At 50.5% G+C, this 16,840-nt stretch overlaps 2 protein-coding genes across 3 annotated transcripts in view; both read right to left on the reverse strand.

Moving 5' to 3' along the window:
• Positions 1-5,148, reverse strand: part of SMARCD3 (SWI/SNF related, matrix associated, actin dependent regulator of chromatin, subfamily d, member 3) — a 73,483-nt gene extending 68,335 nt beyond the window's left edge. The window contains exons 1-2 of one of the 2 annotated variants that reach the window (XM_064703676.1): positions 5,085-5,148; positions 1,928-2,115 (exon numbers count right to left, since the gene is read on the reverse strand). The gene's annotated coding sequence lies outside the window, so the exon portion shown is untranslated. Of the gene's footprint in view, positions 1-1,927; positions 2,116-3,353; positions 4,454-5,084 lie in introns of those variants that run through there. The other variant, XM_064703675.1, reaches the window with a different exon arrangement.
• Positions 5,149-11,566: 6,418 nt separating this feature from the next.
• On the reverse strand, positions 11,567-16,797 carry CHPF2 (chondroitin polymerizing factor 2). Its single transcript, XM_064703679.1, has 4 exons — positions 16,316-16,797; positions 13,961-14,525; positions 13,338-13,520; positions 11,567-13,049 (listed from the first exon to the last, which is right to left on the reverse strand). Exons 1-4 carry the CDS (start codon positions 16,585-16,587, stop codon positions 11,787-11,789), a joined length of 2,283 nt encoding a protein of 760 aa, XP_064559749.1. The 5' UTR covers positions 16,588-16,797; the 3' UTR covers positions 11,567-11,786.
• Positions 16,798-16,840: the final 43 nt, after the last annotated feature.

A 16,840-nucleotide genomic window follows, 5' to 3' on the forward strand; every position in this document is an offset into this window, starting at 1 on the left:
GCTGCTCATCAAAAGCATACTTGCAAATCAAAGGCCACATGCTGAAAAGGTAAGTTTACATGATTTCCCACTTCAGTGCAATAGCTGTGCATATTGCACCTGTAAATATAAAAATATATAACTGGTAAATTGTGTTTTCTTCTCTGCAGTTTAGGATCTTGAAAGGAGCTGAACTACCTTTAAACAAGTAATTTTAAGAAATTTATTCACAGGCAGAGAGTAAGTGTGCCAAATTTGGGAGTAAAAAAGATAAGAAATACTATGTTGAATAGAATCTTACACTGACATTCTTGGAGCAGGCAAATTCTTCAGTCTAGCTAAGGCCTTCAAACTAGCTAGGGCTAATTCTGTTCAGGGAGAAATGCTTCTATCCCTTGCTTTGGGCATTGATCACAGACAGACACAGACACCACCTGTTCCAACCAGTACAGAAAACAGAGAAGGCTGCAGGACTCTAAGAGGCCAGAAAGGAAAGGATAGGAAGTTTGTCTCTCAAACTCTGAAACCTGTGAATGCAGAGCTTTTTTAAACAAATGAAAGGAAGACTAAAACAGCTTTCTATAAAATTCATGAGATTCTTGTCCACAAACTTGCCAGTACAGAAATGACAGTGTCATTGTCACTTCCACATCTACTCAGAGAATATTGGAAACAACTGACAAGGGCACCTCAGGCTGTCAATTCACACCTCACTTGACGACCTCGAGGAACATTCCAGAACAAGACCTATTAGCCAGTGTTTGCATTATGAAAACACTGTGGAGAGTGTGCACAGTGCAACCTTGTCAGCTAGATGTAAAGGCACATAAATTGTAGATACCTGCTTGGTTCCATGTATCCAGGACATTTCTATATAAATGCAAAACCTGGATAACTCCCCTGGTATAACACCCGAACTCCTAATCCTTCACAGTTTAAATTAAGAACCATTCAATTCCTCCAGCTGCATCTTTCCAGAAAACATAAGCTTCTGGAATGCTGTTCAATCTAAGAAGAGACCACCAAATTCTAGGTGTTAGCCCAAGCACTCTGCTTGGAAACCACAGTGGCAGCACTGCACTGGGCAAGGAGATGGTGCTGGGTGATAAAGAGAACAGAATGCTAACATTAACATCTTCATCAAAAAACTGAAGGAGTTTTCATACATAAGCCCTTCCAATTCCAGTGAGAATTGTTATAGCCTAGGCTGTTTATTTCCAAAGCAAAATAGCATGCATTTCTTCTACCACACCATTTCCACTACCAGTGAGGTGACCTGCGTGGGCTGTGCAAGGTGAGAAGTCACCGATCCAGGAGGGGCAAAAACAAAAGTTCCCTGCAGCCTTGCTGTGCACTGGCTGGGAAAGCAGACAGGTAGCTACAGGTGGATATTCACAGTGGAAGCAACAAGAAGAATGTAACTAATGCTAGAAAATGAGGATGTGAGTGGCAGATTTGGGCACCTTATCATGGAGATGACCAGTGCCCATCCAGCAACAACAGCAGGTACTGAAGAAGTCCTTCTAGCTGGGAAGAGCTAATTTAAACCTGCCCTGAGAAGCATGGGAACCCCACAGATCAATAAACACCTGACAAGAACTAATCATGTTTACTTGTGGCAATGGAGTAATGAATTACCACAAAGAATTCCTGCTACTCCTCTCCCTCCTCCTCACAGCAACTGCATCCTCCAATGTCACTTCCTCCGAGCCAGTCCACCCTGCCAGACCAGCATCTTCCTGCCAACACCACCACAAACTATCACACGAGTAACTAGCTATTCAAATGACCAGTTTATGGCAGCAGCAGCAAGCTGGCGTCTTAGCATTTATTTCACAACACAGTATTTCCCATATGCCCAAAGGCAAACATTTTCCATCCCCAGTCCAAAGCACAGACACGTCCTTCCTGACTAAAACAGGTCACTTTTCAAAGAGCTAAAACCTACCTGTATCGGACAGGGCAGCTCAACACCTGGAGTCACATCTGTGTACACCAAGAGGAAGCAAGAAACATCCTGGGGATGAAGCAGGAGACCAGATATTAAGTCATGATGAATTAGCAGGAGATGTTCTCATTGACCTTAAGCAGGAACAGCTCTAAGACAGCAGGCTGAGGATGCATTTGGATCCAGCTCTGAAAAGAGAAAGTACATACTGTGTGAGAGGGAAATAACATACAATAAAAATAACATTTCCTAGAACAGCATAAACCCATGTGACACTTCATAAGCAGCACAACTTGCGGAAAAAGAGAGGGGGGAAAAGAGCAAGAAAGAGAGGATGAGACTGACATAGCAGTTTGGGACTTGTCTGGAGACTGTGCACACAGGTGCATGGCCAGGCTGCCAGGACAACAGTTCTGCCCAGGCACTGGCCCATCCACGTAGGCTCTTCAGTTTCCCCACAGGACCCACCTTTTATTTGTGGAGTCTGGAAAGAACACAAAGGTTACAGCTTGCCTATAACCTGTCAACCTATTGAGCAGCCTCTGGTAAGAGCTACGGGGTGGGTAGGATTGGAGTGGACCCCTGGAATTTGCCTGTCCCAAGAAGCAAGGGTATTGTCTCACACAGAGGTTCTCAACCTTGGGAAAGCAGGCCACTCTAAGAACATTAACCAAGTCAGTTTGCTTTCATCCTTAAAAAAACCAATTCCCTAAAGAACTCAAAATCCACTCCTACCAGAACACTCCAGCATTTTATCAGGCACCATTAGCTGCCCGAGTAGGTTTAGGAGAGTGTGGCAGACTGGAATAATTAATGATCCTACAGATTTAGGGCATAGTCAGGCAGCTTCAGTGTCTGCATGCTATGATAGCTCCCAAAGAAGACAAACCAGGCTAAGAAGGAACAGGGACCTGTTCCATGGGAAGAGCTGAGGCAGCTGCACCTGCACATACAAAGCCCTGCACAGCAGCTCCTGGCAGCTCTGTACTGTAGCTGATGAAGAAAAGCAGCATTAACAGCAGAACAGGTGTGAGCACCAGCACACAAAGCATTCTCAAGCATAAGCTCACACCTAGACATGCAAATAGAAATCACTGCTCAAAGAAGGGACAGGCAAGAAAGGGAAGTATGGGCATTGCAGTGCCAGCCTGGGCAGTGCCAGGCAGCATGAGCAGAGTGGAGAACTCCACCAGGGACAGGACCAGGGCTCTGGATCTACCGGGGTCAAGAAAAGGGAAGAACAAAGGGAAAAAAGAAGATAACGGTGAATTCTGCTGAAACAGAGCTGTAGTCAAGGAAGGACAGAGCCGAGGCAGGCAGGGGCTGAGGCAAACACTGCAGTGCAAGTGAGAGGGGAGAGTGCAGGAGGTACAGAGAGGAACGTTACTGCAGCGCTGAGAGAAGAGCGAAGGCTGAGTGTCCTCACCCTGCCTTAGGGGCAAGGCCAAGCTGCAAGTTCCTCCTCACAGAGAGCTCAGCTCATTTGGTTGGTAGTGTCCCCGTGGAAAACAGCAGATTGTTCATTGCTCCTGAGACAACACCAAGGAACTGGTTATCTTCAGAAGCTGCAGGACTTCCTTGGATGGGTGGTAGGTGGAGTCTCCAAGAAGGGCAGTGCTGACGGCACCAGGCAAGGATAGTTAGTGCACACTCTCCCAGATCATGCTAACTGGAGAATGACGTTGCTTGCTCCTCAGTCCCCCATTTCAATTCTACCTCAGTTTCTCCCAGCAGCAACTTGCACACAGGGATCTTCCACAGGCCATGGTGTTGGAGGGAACAGAGAAGAGTTCAGGCTTCAGGGAACAGGAGGGAGGGAAGGAGCAGCAATCTCCAGCAGCAAACTCCTGGTGCCAAAGTGAGATGGTTTGCATGTGTGGGAAGTTAGGAGATATTCCAGAAGGCCACGCAGAGCATCAGTCTCCCACAGACACAAATCTGTTAGTCCTGAGAGAGTATCTTGGACCATGTATCTCCCTCTGAAGAAAGAACTGAGAGGCATCTTAGAGGCAGCAAATCAAATACTCTCTCTCAAAAGCTGCCATCTCCTGTGTGAAGGCTGGTTGTTGCTGGAGCACCAGAGACAGCAGTCAGTTAGATGCAGGGCAGCGCTGAGCTGTCACCAGGGGCAGGGTGTTAAGAAGAGGACCCTTCTCTCCAGAGGATGGATGGACCATGTCAGGGCAGGATGGACAAATCCAGAAGAGTGATGGTGTCTCCCTCGGTAAAGTCAGTCCCTGCTAAAGGAGACCCTCCAGAGGGGGCCTGCAGCCCACGTTCGGGAGCGGTGAACGAGCACCGGGCTCCCCCTTCCTGCCTGCCTCCGAGCGCGCCGAGCTCCTGCCAGGAAGCGAAGCCGGGGGCTCGGCAGGGGCCGGCGGGGCCGCACCGCCCAAAGCCGAGTCCGCGGGCGAGGCCAGAGAGCGCGGCAGGGCCAGGCTGCTCCGGCCGCGGCTCCACGAGCGAGCGGCGGCGGAGGAAGGCGGCACCGGCGGCGCAGGGTCCGCCCGGACTCTCCAGGCTCCGAGCAGGCGAGCCCTGCGGGCAGAGCCCGGGCGGGAGCAGCAGCGGCGCTGCCCGGGGTCCGTGCCCGGCCCTGGGGCACCGCCGGCGGGGGCGCCCCGCAGCTGCCCGGGGCCGGGCCGGGGCAGGGGCCCGAGGGGCGCTCACCGTCCCGTCCATGCTCCGCTCCCGCCGCGGCCGTCCGCGTGCGGAGCGCCTGCGCGGCGCTGCGGAGAGCGGCCAGGGACCGTCGGTAAAGTGCATCTCGCCCGCCGCGCCGGGGCTGAGGGTCCCGCACCGGGAGCCCGGCGCCGGCCGCGCCGCTGCGGCGGGAGGGCGGCGCAGCCGCGGCCCCTGCCCCGCTCCCAGCCCCGCGGGGGCGGCGCGGCACGGAGCTCCTCCCGGGGACAGGTGGGTGCGGCGCCCACGCCCTCCCAGCCCCGCGGGCCGCTCCGGCTCTGCCGCCTCGACGGAGCTCCAGAGAGGGACGGAGCGGCTTTAGGCGCGCCGCCGCCGCCGGCAGGGTCCCCAGCCCCGCCGCCCCTGCTTCCGCCGCCACAGGCACCCCCTTCTCTCCCCAGCAGCGCCCCGCAGCACCGCCGGAGCCCCCTGACTGTGGCAGCCCCCAGCCCCGCACCCCGCGCCCCGCACTCACCGCCGCCCCCTGCCGCCCCCGCCGCCGCAGCCCCGGCGCTCTCGCAGCGCTCCGGCCGCCGCCGCAGCCTCCGCGCGCTCCCCAGCGCCGCCTGCCGGCCGCGCTCCGCATCACCCCCGGGCCGCGGGGCCCGACGCAGCGCCCCCGCCCCGCCCGGCCCGGCCCGGCCCGGCCCAGCACGGCCCGGAGCGCTTCCGACCGCTACCGAGCGGGGCTCGCACCCACAGCGACCGGGCCGGGCTTCACCGGGAGGCAATGAGAATTCCAGTGGCGATGGGGACGGGAGCAGCAGGATGAGAGAGCAAACAGGCCAGGGGAGCTCCGAGGCACGTCCAGTCCTTCAAACTCAGAACCGGCCCAGAGCTGCGATCCACCATCCGCACGCTTTGCCTTGTAGTCAGGAACTGGTGGCTCCCGGGAAGGTGGAGATGAGCGTCCTGGGCCTGGCGGGCTGCGGGTCTGAGGTGCGGTGTCAATTGTAACAGGAAAAGGAAAATTGCTTCTTAAACCCCCAGGGGGAGGTCTCTGCGACGTGCACTTTGACAGAGCGATTAGAAGGAATCCTCAGTGTAACTTGCCAAAGCCCTGCAGCCCATGGGGATGAGGGAAGTTCGGACAGAATGAGCACTGACAATGAATGCTTTGGAGTAATGCTCCAAGGAGCTGTGAGGAAGCGGTGAAAGGGCTGAGCTCCACCTGCAAGGAGCCAAGCAAACCTGACAGCTTCACATGCTCAAAAACAGCGCAAGTCTAAAAGATGAAGTAAAATTTTAAAGATCATAAGATGGAATTAAGTTTTAGTGGGTGTTTTTAAGGAGGGACTGTACACATGCATTTGGCTTTTCCACTACATTTTCTGTGTCATGTTTTCGAGCTTTTTCCTATGGTTATATGTACCAGCAAAACACTGTTGCAAATGCAAAATGAGCTTCTGTGGTACCTGTCACCAGAAAATTGCCCCCTTTGAGACTCCATGAGCAATGGTTCAGCATGCATGCTGGGGAGATAAGGTGAGTGCCGAGTACATGCAGGGGACAGGGGGGCATGAAAGCATCTGGGATAGTGGGGTTCAGGCCACGACCCCTGGCTTGAGACCGAGCTGGCAGCTGGCACCTGCACATGCTCTGCTGTGCTGTACAGAATATTTCACAAGGCATGTGTGACAAGGCAATGTTCCAAGCCAAACAGAAGACAGCGAGCTCCTATGAAAGGAACTCTTTGTGCTGGAGTTGAGAATGGAGGAGTATGCTGGGCAAGAATACCTTGCTGTAGCTGGGGAAATGTGTTAATGAGAGCATCTTGTCCTCTTGCTGCTCATCTGACCAACAGCAATTCCAGAACTTCTGTGAAGCAGTTTAGACCATCTGCAAGACCTGGGTGGCACTCTCCAGTGTGCTGGGAATTGTCTCTGCAGCACTTTAGGGTGAAGCAGCTTGTGAGCTGTGCCTGAGTGGGGGACCTGCCCAGACAGAGCCGAACTGCAGCTCAGGTGCGAGCAGAGGGCACAGCCCCCGAGGGAGATGGACTGCTTGTCCAGGCCACATGGCAGAGGCACAGCATTTATGTTCTGCTCTTGGAGAAGACTGATGAACACTCTGATTAGATACAATATCAGAGTTCACAGCATCTGGGTTTGGGTGTTTGGTTTTGGTTTTTTTTGTTTGTTTCGTTTTGGTTTGGTTTTTTTTGGTTTTTTTTTTTTTAACGTATTAATTTGGGATAGAGTAGCAGCTCTGTCGCAGATGAAAAGGTGGAGAATCTATTTTTACCTGTTTCTTGAGGTTAAAAATGCAGCTGGGACCAAAGCTTCTTTGTTCATTACATATACTACACATCCTTCTGTAGGATCAACACATTATTCCAACAGGATATGTCAGCCAGTCTAAAACATGCAGTGGATGAAATTATCTTCACAACTGAAGACAAGGAAGAAAAATATCCATTGCTGTGGACCCCAAAGAAAATGAAGTATACACAAAAGTAAATACATCCAGTGCATGTTGGGGAAAGCAGAGACATCACATAAGGGTGTGCATTTCTTCAGGGCTACAGAATCAAACCTGACGATCATGGTAATTTACCTTCCTGGCCAGTACATGACCCCACTGCAGTACACAGTCTCAGTATCATGATCCCCACATAGGGCATCATTTCTGGCTGAAATAAAGTGCATCCTTTAAAAAAATCTAGTCTTTTGTAGCACAAGAGAAAAAATGGTGGCACAGAGTCAAAGCATAAGCACACCTGACTGATTTGCCCTCTCCCTGACACTGTCTGCTTAGAAAAAAATCACTAAAATAGGGTAGACGAAGTGCTCCCTTCCTGGCAGCTCCGCTAACACTTACAGATTTGTAATTCAGAGACCTGCTGTGCCAGAGGCTTTGGCTTTGGGTTTTAACAGCCTTTGATAGATTTCTCTTTTGCAAATTTCATCCACTGTATAGTGACAGTCATGAAATTTACGGCCATGAAGGACTTACTCTACCCACTTATATTTGACAAGTAATTTCACACTACCCTCCAATGATCTCTGTGACACAGACCAAGTAAACTGCAGCACATGGGAAAAGTTACCACTGTATTTCCACTAGCTACTCACTTTCAGCACTGAAAGCATGTGCCTGTTTTCCTTTGGAATTCAATCTGCTGCAGTCATGCCTTATCCCTGGACAACTAAAAACTGCTTTAGTATTCAGTGTTTTCTCTTTGTACATGTACTCACACACCCTGATCAGATCACTCACAAACCTTTTAAGAGTCCATAGACTCATAGGAAGCTTTGGGTTGGGAAGGACTTTTAAGGGCCCTCTAGGGACCTGGCCATGGACAGGGACATTTCCAACTCATAATGAGGTCACTGCAAGTCCTGTTCAACCCAGCCTCAGAGACCTCCATGGACGAGGTTCTTTGGGCAATCTATGCCAGTGTTTTCCAGCCTCATTTTAAAAATGGTCTCTTATCTAGTCTGCATCCACCCTCTTTTATTTTAAAATTAATTTAAAATTTTAAAATTAAACCTAGTTTAAAGTCATTACCCCTTGTCTTACAAGAGTTCTGCATCTCACATTGTAAAATACTTCTTACAATCTTGAAATACGTTTTGTGAACTTCAAACATTCTTCTTTGTTCCCTAGAAGCCTTAAAAATAGGCTGTGTGCTATGCCACCAGGGCCCTTCTTGCTGTCTCACATCAACAGCATCTGTTTCCCCCAGATTGCCTACCTGTAAAGATCTGTTATATCATGTCTTAAATCTATACTTTATAGGGCTGGGACAGAGCCTGGGTATTAGTGTCTGAAACAGAGGGTCCAAGAAAAATAAAGTTGCTTGCACTTTAATACAGTCAATTTCTTTACAGACTTACCTTTTTTTAACATGGAGTCCTCTCTGGAAGAGGGATACACCATCTTCCCCAAGCGCATAAGTTTGCATTTGACTGTTCTAAGACAAAAGTCTATATGAAGGGCCTTACTCTGCTAGACACTCTTCTTCACTATTATCCTCTCTTCATTACTTTTTTGCATATTTTTACATATCTGCTGATTTTATTTGTAGAGATCGTACATTTGTTTCCAAATAATCAATTAAGTGTCAAACAACTGGCTGGAGAACTGTCCTGCAGATAAAAACCAGAATCCCCAGCTTATGGATTGGGCAGTTTTCTGGCAGTATTTCCTGTCTTTCCTTTCCCACAGAGCTGAACTGTAAAAAATAGAAAAATCAGCTTCCAGCTTCCCTCAGCTTTCTCCCAAGATACAAGATGCTCTTAAGAATTTTAAGTTCTGTGTAGCATTGCACCATCATCTGATACCCTGAACACAGGCAGGGACTTGCCAACAACAAGTTGGCAACAACATTCCTGGCTTTTGGGTTACATCCATCAGATCTCACTCTCCTGTTTCCCATGATTCTGTTTCTTCTCTAATGAGGACTCACTAATGATTCTTGCTTGCGCCATGTCATTTTAAACCCTTTCCTTTAGCAGCTTGTTTTACATCCCAGACATCCCCACCTGTCACATCCCCTAGAGCTCTCAGTCAGCAATTCCTGACAGCCAGTTCCTGCATCTCTCACACGTTAATGCTCAGCTTGGTGACATGGCACCAGCTGTGTCCTGGTGCAGAAGATCTGCTGCTTGCTTAGTTTCTTACAGCACTGTGTCCTCTGCCAGTGCTTCCAGATGTGTTATGTAGAACAATGATCCAAGGAATTCTCCTTGAATATTACACTGTACTGAAACCTGCAATTACAAGCTCTGTATCCTTGTGACACTGGGAAGTTACTTTTCATGCACCAGAATCTCTTTTGCATTCAAGATGAGCACACCATCCCCAAGGTGAGCAGCACTGGAGTTTCCACTCTGTCCATCTGTGCTGTGGCACATGATCCCACCTGGCAGTCGCTGCATCCCATGGAGAACATTAACATGAGCACACACAGGCCCATGCTGCTCACAGGGCAACAGTCAGACCTGGCTTTGCTGCACCCCTTGCCCACAAGACAGTCTCAGCCAGCTCACCATACAGAAATGCCCGTGGGCAGCTCTTGGTCATGCCCAGCCATTCTGCCACTCACATGGCCTGGCTTTTGTCTAACAGTGAGGCAAGAAATTCTCATTCATACATCCTTTCTGTGTGACAGCAGGAATGAGGAACAGAGTTGTTTTCTTGCACTCTTAGAATGGCTCTAATCGCAAAAAAGAGAGAACCAGCTCTGCAGGTGGGGTCTGCAGGGCATGTTGGGTGTGGATCAGAGGCCCACTTGGGGATTTCCACATCTAAAGGATATGAGATGAGGTACACCATTCTTTCGTGTTTGCTCTAACACATTATATTTTCAATAGCACCTTACACAGCCCAAGTCCCTTTCCTATTTGGATCATAATGGATCAGGACCTCCTCATCCAGAACAACCCTTATATTAATAAAAGTTTTCCCAGAAAATTGCCCATGTCCTCATTCTGTGAATGTGTGCTTACATGTTGCATATAGGTAAAGCTTTATAAAATAAGGACCTTGTTAACCTTGTAAAATCATGGCTCAGGCCTGCTACTTTGGCTAAGTAGAAGAGGACTATGGGAAAGTGACTCATCTGAATTGGAGATAGAAAAACAAGTTATATAACCATTATGTGCTCACATTGTGGTGAATGCTGGTTAGCTGAATTACATTTGGCATGCTAAAATGGAATGTAACTGATAACAGCCTAACTACTTTAAAAGGCCTGGTTTTTTGCAATAAAGGGCTCTCCTTTGCACCTGCCTGGAGACTCTGCATTGCTCTCCTTCATTTGCTTAGCAACAAACACTCATCCCCATAAGGCACTGCAAACATCTGTGATCTTCCCATGTAAATGTAGCTGAGACGTGCCTTACTTAAGTAAGAAAATCTGAAAATTCTACCCAATTTTAACCAATGTTCCTGACTTTGAATACTTCTTTCAAGCTTTTCTAATTTTTCAGCATCTCTTTTGTTGTCCACACCAGATGTTCACCTTGCTCACCTCATGAGATGAGTGTAGCACATACAACCTCTCTCCTTCAGCAGTGACCCTGCAGCACTGAACAGGGTCAGTCACACTTGCTGGCTTATCACATAAACTCACAAGCTCACATCAGGGCTTTGATTTCCGGAATGTTGGCTGGAGAAATGATGCTGGAAAGCTGGAAAAGTAAAAGGATTAGTGGGGTCCTGGTGGATACCAAGCTAAACATAAGCCAGCAGCATTCCCTCGGAACACAGGTGGCCAACAGCACCCTGGGCCACAGCAGCAGGACTGCAGCAGGCAGGTCAAGGACAATGACCCATCTCCTCAGCACAAGTGAGACATGCCAGGAGTGCTGAGTCCAGTCTGGCCTTCCCAATACAAGACGTACATGGACATACTGGAGTTAGTCCAGTAAAGGGACAGGGAAATGTTAAGTAATGGGAACTCGGACTGTTTTGTCTGAAGAACAGCCTCAAAACATCTGTCATGTGTGTGTGTCAGTAATGGGAAAGTGTAAGGAAGACACAAACAGCTGCTGCTCAGCGGCATCCTGTGATGCTGAGAGAAGCAATGGGCACAAATTAAAATGAAAAGAAAATTCATTTAAACAGGAGAAAGAAGTTTTGAACTGTAAGTGTTACTCTACTGTGAATCCACTCTACTGCTGGGAGTCTCCATCCCCAAGATATTTAAACTGGAACTGTACCTTTGGAAGAGCCAAAACCACCAAAGTGAAAGTGGTTGAATAGCTTTGTCCAGCTAACACAGACAAGCTGTGTTTACACCTCTTGAAAAAGTGAAATGCATAAACACAAAGGAGGGTGCAGCAACAGCCCTGAGAATAGCACAGTCAAGGTAACTTTGTCCAAGTACACAGCTAATACTCATTCTCTCCCTGCACTGCTCAGCAGAATTACATAGCTTTAAGGTCCATTCTACTGCTTGTTTACATCCCTCATCCCAGGGGCTGCTAAGTTTACAAGTGATGACATTACTCTGCCTGGAAAGAAAATTAAATTTATTTTAAAAAACCCCCAAAACAAACCAAACCCCCTTTACGGAAACAGCCTCATTCCATAGCCCATGTGCCTCAGGGTCTGGGAAAGCCTTCCTCCTCCCTTGACCTCACATACCCTTCACCCACAGCAAGGCTGGGAAGGGGATGGAAAGTGCCGAGTGTTAAGGTGCTGAGAAGCTCTTGATGTTTCTCATCTCTCAAGTGCTGTTGGCCTGTTCCTGCTCAAAGAGGGCCATGGCTAAATGTGAGCGGGATGCGAGTCCTTCCAAGTTACTGAGCACACAGCGGTGGTACAGCTCCTCGCTGAGCCGGGGATTGCAGCTTCTCAGTGTGTATTTCTGCACTAGCCCTGGCTCCACAGCCCTGAACAGGTGCAGGCCAGAATAGTGCAGGAAGACATCAAATACCTCCATGCTCTCCAGCACCTCATCTCGGTCCAGGATATCAGCTGCGAGCTTGGTACGTGCGGTCATATAGTCAGAATTATAAAAGCAGGCCTCAGCAAAGGAATGTCTGTCAAAATGCCCGTCTCTCAGGAAGTCAGTGTTGGAGGATGCTGTCTGCTCACCACGGTAAACCAGCGCAGGGTTGAACTCCTGGAAATGCACAGGGAAGAAGACTTGCCAATTGCTGATGGTATTCATGCGGCAGCGGTTCAGAAACTCCATGTTGATTTCGGTCCAGACACTGGCCAAGAAAAACAGAGTGTCCACAGGGTGCTTCTTTGAGACTATATCCATGAGCTTCACCTGCGATGGCACCTCTGTTTTAACACTAATCCACGGGATTTTAACATCTGCATAGCGTTTCTCTAGCTCTCCTACCATGGCTTTGACTCCAGCAAAAACATCCATCTGACCAACTCTCTGGGCATCATAGGGATGGTAGATAAAAAGCAAAGTCAGCAAGGCATTATCATGTGTGTCCAGTGTGTTCATAGCAAACATGTCCAGGAAGTTTGCTACAAAATCCAGGTCCTGCACTGTCAAGGGAAGCACCAATTGCACTCGTGTAGCCTCTGTCACATACGGCATGGGAATAATTTCCACCTTGCTTAAGGGTCGGACCAAGCTGACTCGCTTGGCCAGAACATGACTGTGACCCTTCTGGGTGGCAGCCTCCAGGAGCAGGTCCAGGGTGTATTCCATGCCCCGTGTGGGGTCGAAGCGCCGGTAGCCGTTCAGCAGCTGCCGCTTGCTGAAGCGGAGCAGGGGCTGATAGAGACGGTTCAGCTGCTCCACCGCAGACTCGATGATCTCACTGACATCTGCCTTACTGGCTCCAGAGAGCTCACACTTTGGGGAGCCATCAGGACAGGAGAACAGGTGCTGTTCTGTGAAGTAGTCCCAGCTGATCACCTCAAAACGAGACTTTGGAAGGAACGGGGCATTAATGCCCACAGGCCAGGTCACACCTGCCTCACCTGCAGGGGTCAGTGCTGTGAGGTTCCTGATCTGCATCTGTGCAAAAAGAGAGCACAAACTGATCGCCACTATGTTCTCAAAGAGATCTAGGCTAGCTCCTCCCCAGGCCCACCTCACCACCTACAACTGTACATGGGTAGTGTCACACCAGGAGTTTTCGGTAACGTGGTATCAGAAGTTCTGTTTCTGAGACAAGGGACTACAGCTTGTGTCTGACTGACAGTTGCCCACAAACAGAAGCAATGATCTTCCTCCAGTGTGCTGAAAATGAAGGAAATCCTCCGTTGGGTCAAGGAGTTTTTGCAGGTAGCCCTCCCCACATACCTGGAGGTCCTGGATCTCCTGATAGACTCTGTCCAGCTGGATCCTGCTGAACTGCTTGTGCAGCCGGTACATCAGAGTCATGTCAGAAACAGGGTGCACTGCAAGAGCTGCCTGGAAGTCCTCCTCCTCCTCCTTCTCCGGCTCAGTATTCTTGGCTAGCTCATAAGTGCGGTAATGCTGGCCCTGAAGCAGACAAAAGCCAGAAAGACCAGCATGGAACTTGAGTTCATAGAGCAGCTTTTCCTCACCCCATACACACGCCTGCCCCTCTTTCCATACTGACTGCAGTACCCAGAAAAAAAAGGGCTAAGTTGTCCCTCCCACCCTGCACTGCATTCGCACTTGCTTCAGTACCAACATACCTTTTATCATGCCTTCAAAAACCTGTGAATCAGCCCTGCCAGTAAGGCTGAAAATTAAATCCCATGTGTGCTCTCTCCCTCAACATCCCAACTGTGATTCTGGCCCCCCCACCAACACCGCCATAGCACAGAGCCCTTCCTTCCTCTGGAACTCACAGCAGCAGCCCACAAGAAAGCCTCTTGGCTATGCAGTAGAGAATGAATCAGATTCTGGGCTTTGTCAGGCTCAGCTAACACAAAATCTGAGCAGGGAGGCAGTACCTGGAGCTGGGAAACACAAGTGATGCCAAGGAAATCAATGATGCAACGACCAAGCCACTCATCTGGGCGCACACTGAGGATCTCATTGCGGCAGCTGTCCAGGTGCGGGTGGAGCTTGAGCAGGAGGCTCCGGGACAGCAGATAGCCAAAGCCCCCGTGACAGTACCGGGCCTGCTCGTCTCCCCCGATGAACTCCTCCGCTCGGCCCAGGTACACATCTTGGTTAATGCTCAGGTGTGTCACCAGAGCCTTGACCTGCTCAGCTTGGGCATAGGTGTCATCCTGCATGATGTAGAACCAGTCATAGTCAGAACCAAAATGCTGGTGGATATAGTTCATGGTCTCATACATGAGCCAAATGGGCCTCTCGTCGCCGTGGGCCACCAGCACCATGCCATGGGGCACCTTGGCACTGCGCAGCCCTGTGAAGTACAGCAGGCGGGGGAAGTGGTGGGCCACGGTCTTGTTCACTGCCACGGCCAGTGTGTTCAGCGTGGCCTTGGAGGTCAGCACGGCCACAAACAGCCTCTCGTGGAATCCCAATTCTGTCTGAATGTAGCGAGTTCTGTAAAGGAAGTACATACCTACGTGACAAACAGCTGGAGGAGAAAAAAAATCAGAAAAAAAAGAATAATGGTAACCTGGGACACGTCATTAAATGCTGGAATCTACCCAGGGCGAAAAAGTCAAGCCTGGTCATAGAGGTTGAAGAGAAGACTCACTAGTGAAAATCCCATTTTGTAAAAACACTTGCTTCTTTCAAGGTAGTTACAATCTCACATTGTCTATCTGAGCTAGAAAACTGTACCACTGCAATTAAAATTAAAATAGCACAGAGCTAACCACTTGGAGCTTAGTACACGGTGCAGCTTAGCAGGTATGCTCAACAAAAACACAGGAATGATTGTTGAGGAGTCTCTAGTGCTGGTGGCTGAGGTGTGCTCGGGTACACCAGCTGCACATGAGGCCCTGGGTGCTGGGAGATCACTGAAGACCCAGGCCATGAGCCAGCAATGGGTGCTGCTCTTTGGCCTCACAAACCCCTGCACAAAGCCCTGCAGGACCCAGTGAACAATGAGAGGACTCCAGACCAAAAACCACCACTGCACCAAGGGGCACATGAGGAAACATGCAAAGAATACACAGACTGTGAGGGTACAAAAGTCCAGGGGTCCCTTTGCTCGGGGCCCCTCTGCAGAGGCACCACCCTGAGCTGTTATGGTGTTGCTACACCACAAGTGAAATACTAAGCGAAACCAGGGACTCTGCTGTAGGAAACCTGGGGCCAAGGAAACTTGTCTGGCAGTATGAGCGTGGTGTGTGGAAGGAGCTGAGCAGGGCACCTCTTGGGTCACCAGAGCTGTATCTGCAAAGGAGCCTCGGTCCTGGCAGGGGCAGCCCCGGGGGGACAGGGGCAGTGTGGTACCCAGAGTGGCTCCTGGATGGTCAGGCAGGAAAATTTCCTTAACACATGGACTATGATTAATTGACCAGTATTTTCCTAATGAGTAGACCAGTTAAAACAAATTTTAAAGAATAATTTAACATGTTCTATTAAACACAAGTAACAAGACAATCCCCAAATCCCAGAGTGGTCTGGGGCAGAAGAGACCTTTAACATCATCTAGCCCCAACATCCTGCCACAGGCAAAGACATCTTCCACTAGATGCTCCAAGCCCTGTCCAACCCGGCCAGGGACACTTCCAGGGATGGGACAGCTACAGCTTCTCTGGGGAACCTGTGCCAGTGCTTGGCCATCCTCACAGGAAAGACTTTCCCCCTAATATCTAATCTATACCTACTCCCCTTCAGTGTGAAGTCATCCCCCCTTGTCCCATCACTCCATATCCCTGTTAAGAGTCTCTCCCCATCCTTCTTGGCTGTTGCCTTTGCAGTACTGTAAGGCTGCAGCTAGATCACTGTGAAGCTTCTTTTCTCCAGACTGAACAACTCAAATTCTCTCAGCCTTTCCTCCACTCCTCCAATCATCTTGGTGGCTTCCTCTGGATTCACTCCAACAGGTTGATGTCCTTTTTGTATTGGGGACCCCAAGAGTGGATGCTGCATTGCAGGTGGGGTCTGACTTGAGGAGGGCAGAATCAGCCTCCCTATACTGAGAAGAAATATTCTCACACTTCTTAGGCAGTTTTGCTGCCTTTTTTCCCCTCAGGATAATTTCCTGAACGCATCTCTTACAGCCCTTGGTCATTACCTTGGTGAACCACACTGTCACTACACAAGTTATTTCAAACATCAGATTTCACCTTGAACCTGCTCAATTACACGCAGACTTAAAAGTTCCCACGAGAATATTTTGCTTGAAGAAAATCCAGGCCAGAAAAAGCATGCCTTACCTGAGCACTTTTTTGTAAGGCTTGTTGGGGTCTCTGTAATACGGCACAATCCGCGGCCTGAAGTCCTCGTGGCCTGGGCCCGGCCTCCCCTCCGCCGCCTCGGGCGGATCGCCGCGGGCGGGCGGCGCGGGCGGGCCCGGCGCCAGGCAGCGCTCCTCAGCCGCGCCGTGGCTCCAGGAGGCGCGCAGGAGGCTCAGGCTGCAGCCCAGGGACAGCCCGAGCAGGAGCGGCAGCGCGGGCCGCAGCGCGCTCAGCACCGCGCCCAGGCGCATCGCGGCGGCTACGGCCGGGCCGAGCTCCCGGGGCAGCCGCAGGACATGGCGGGCGCGGGGCGCTCGAGCGGCAGCGGTCCCGCGGGACGGCGGCCCCCGGGCTCTGTTACCCGCAGGCCGGTGACAGGACAGAGGGCGGGCCGCAGCTCCGGGACGGGAGCTCGGGGAGTGACGGCGGCCTCGGCCGGGCCGCGCTCCGCCGCTGCCACCTCACCGGCCACATCGCCCCGCGCGCTTCCGCTTCCGCCCTCGC

This window comes from Zonotrichia leucophrys, chromosome 2 (genome assembly GCF_028769735.1).
Source record: "Zonotrichia leucophrys gambelii isolate GWCS_2022_RI chromosome 2, RI_Zleu_2.0, whole genome shotgun sequence".
Taxonomy (NCBI): Eukaryota; Metazoa; Chordata; class Aves; order Passeriformes; family Passerellidae; genus Zonotrichia; species Zonotrichia leucophrys.

Excerpts from the sequence above, each read along its gene's own strand:
- CHPF2 (XM_064703679.1), bottom strand. The coding sequence starts at position 16,587 with ATGCGCCTGGGCGCGGTGCTGAGCGCGCTGCGGCCCGCGCTGCCGCTC. Across the intron at positions 14,526-16,315 it reads CCTTACAAAAAAGTGCTCAG|AACTCGCTACATTCAGACAG; the intron begins GTAAGGCATGCT and ends CTTCCTTTACAG. Across the intron at positions 13,050-13,337 it reads AGGAGATCCAGGACCTCCAG|ATGCAGATCAGGAACCTCAC; the intron begins GTATGTGGGGAG and ends CTTTTTGCACAG.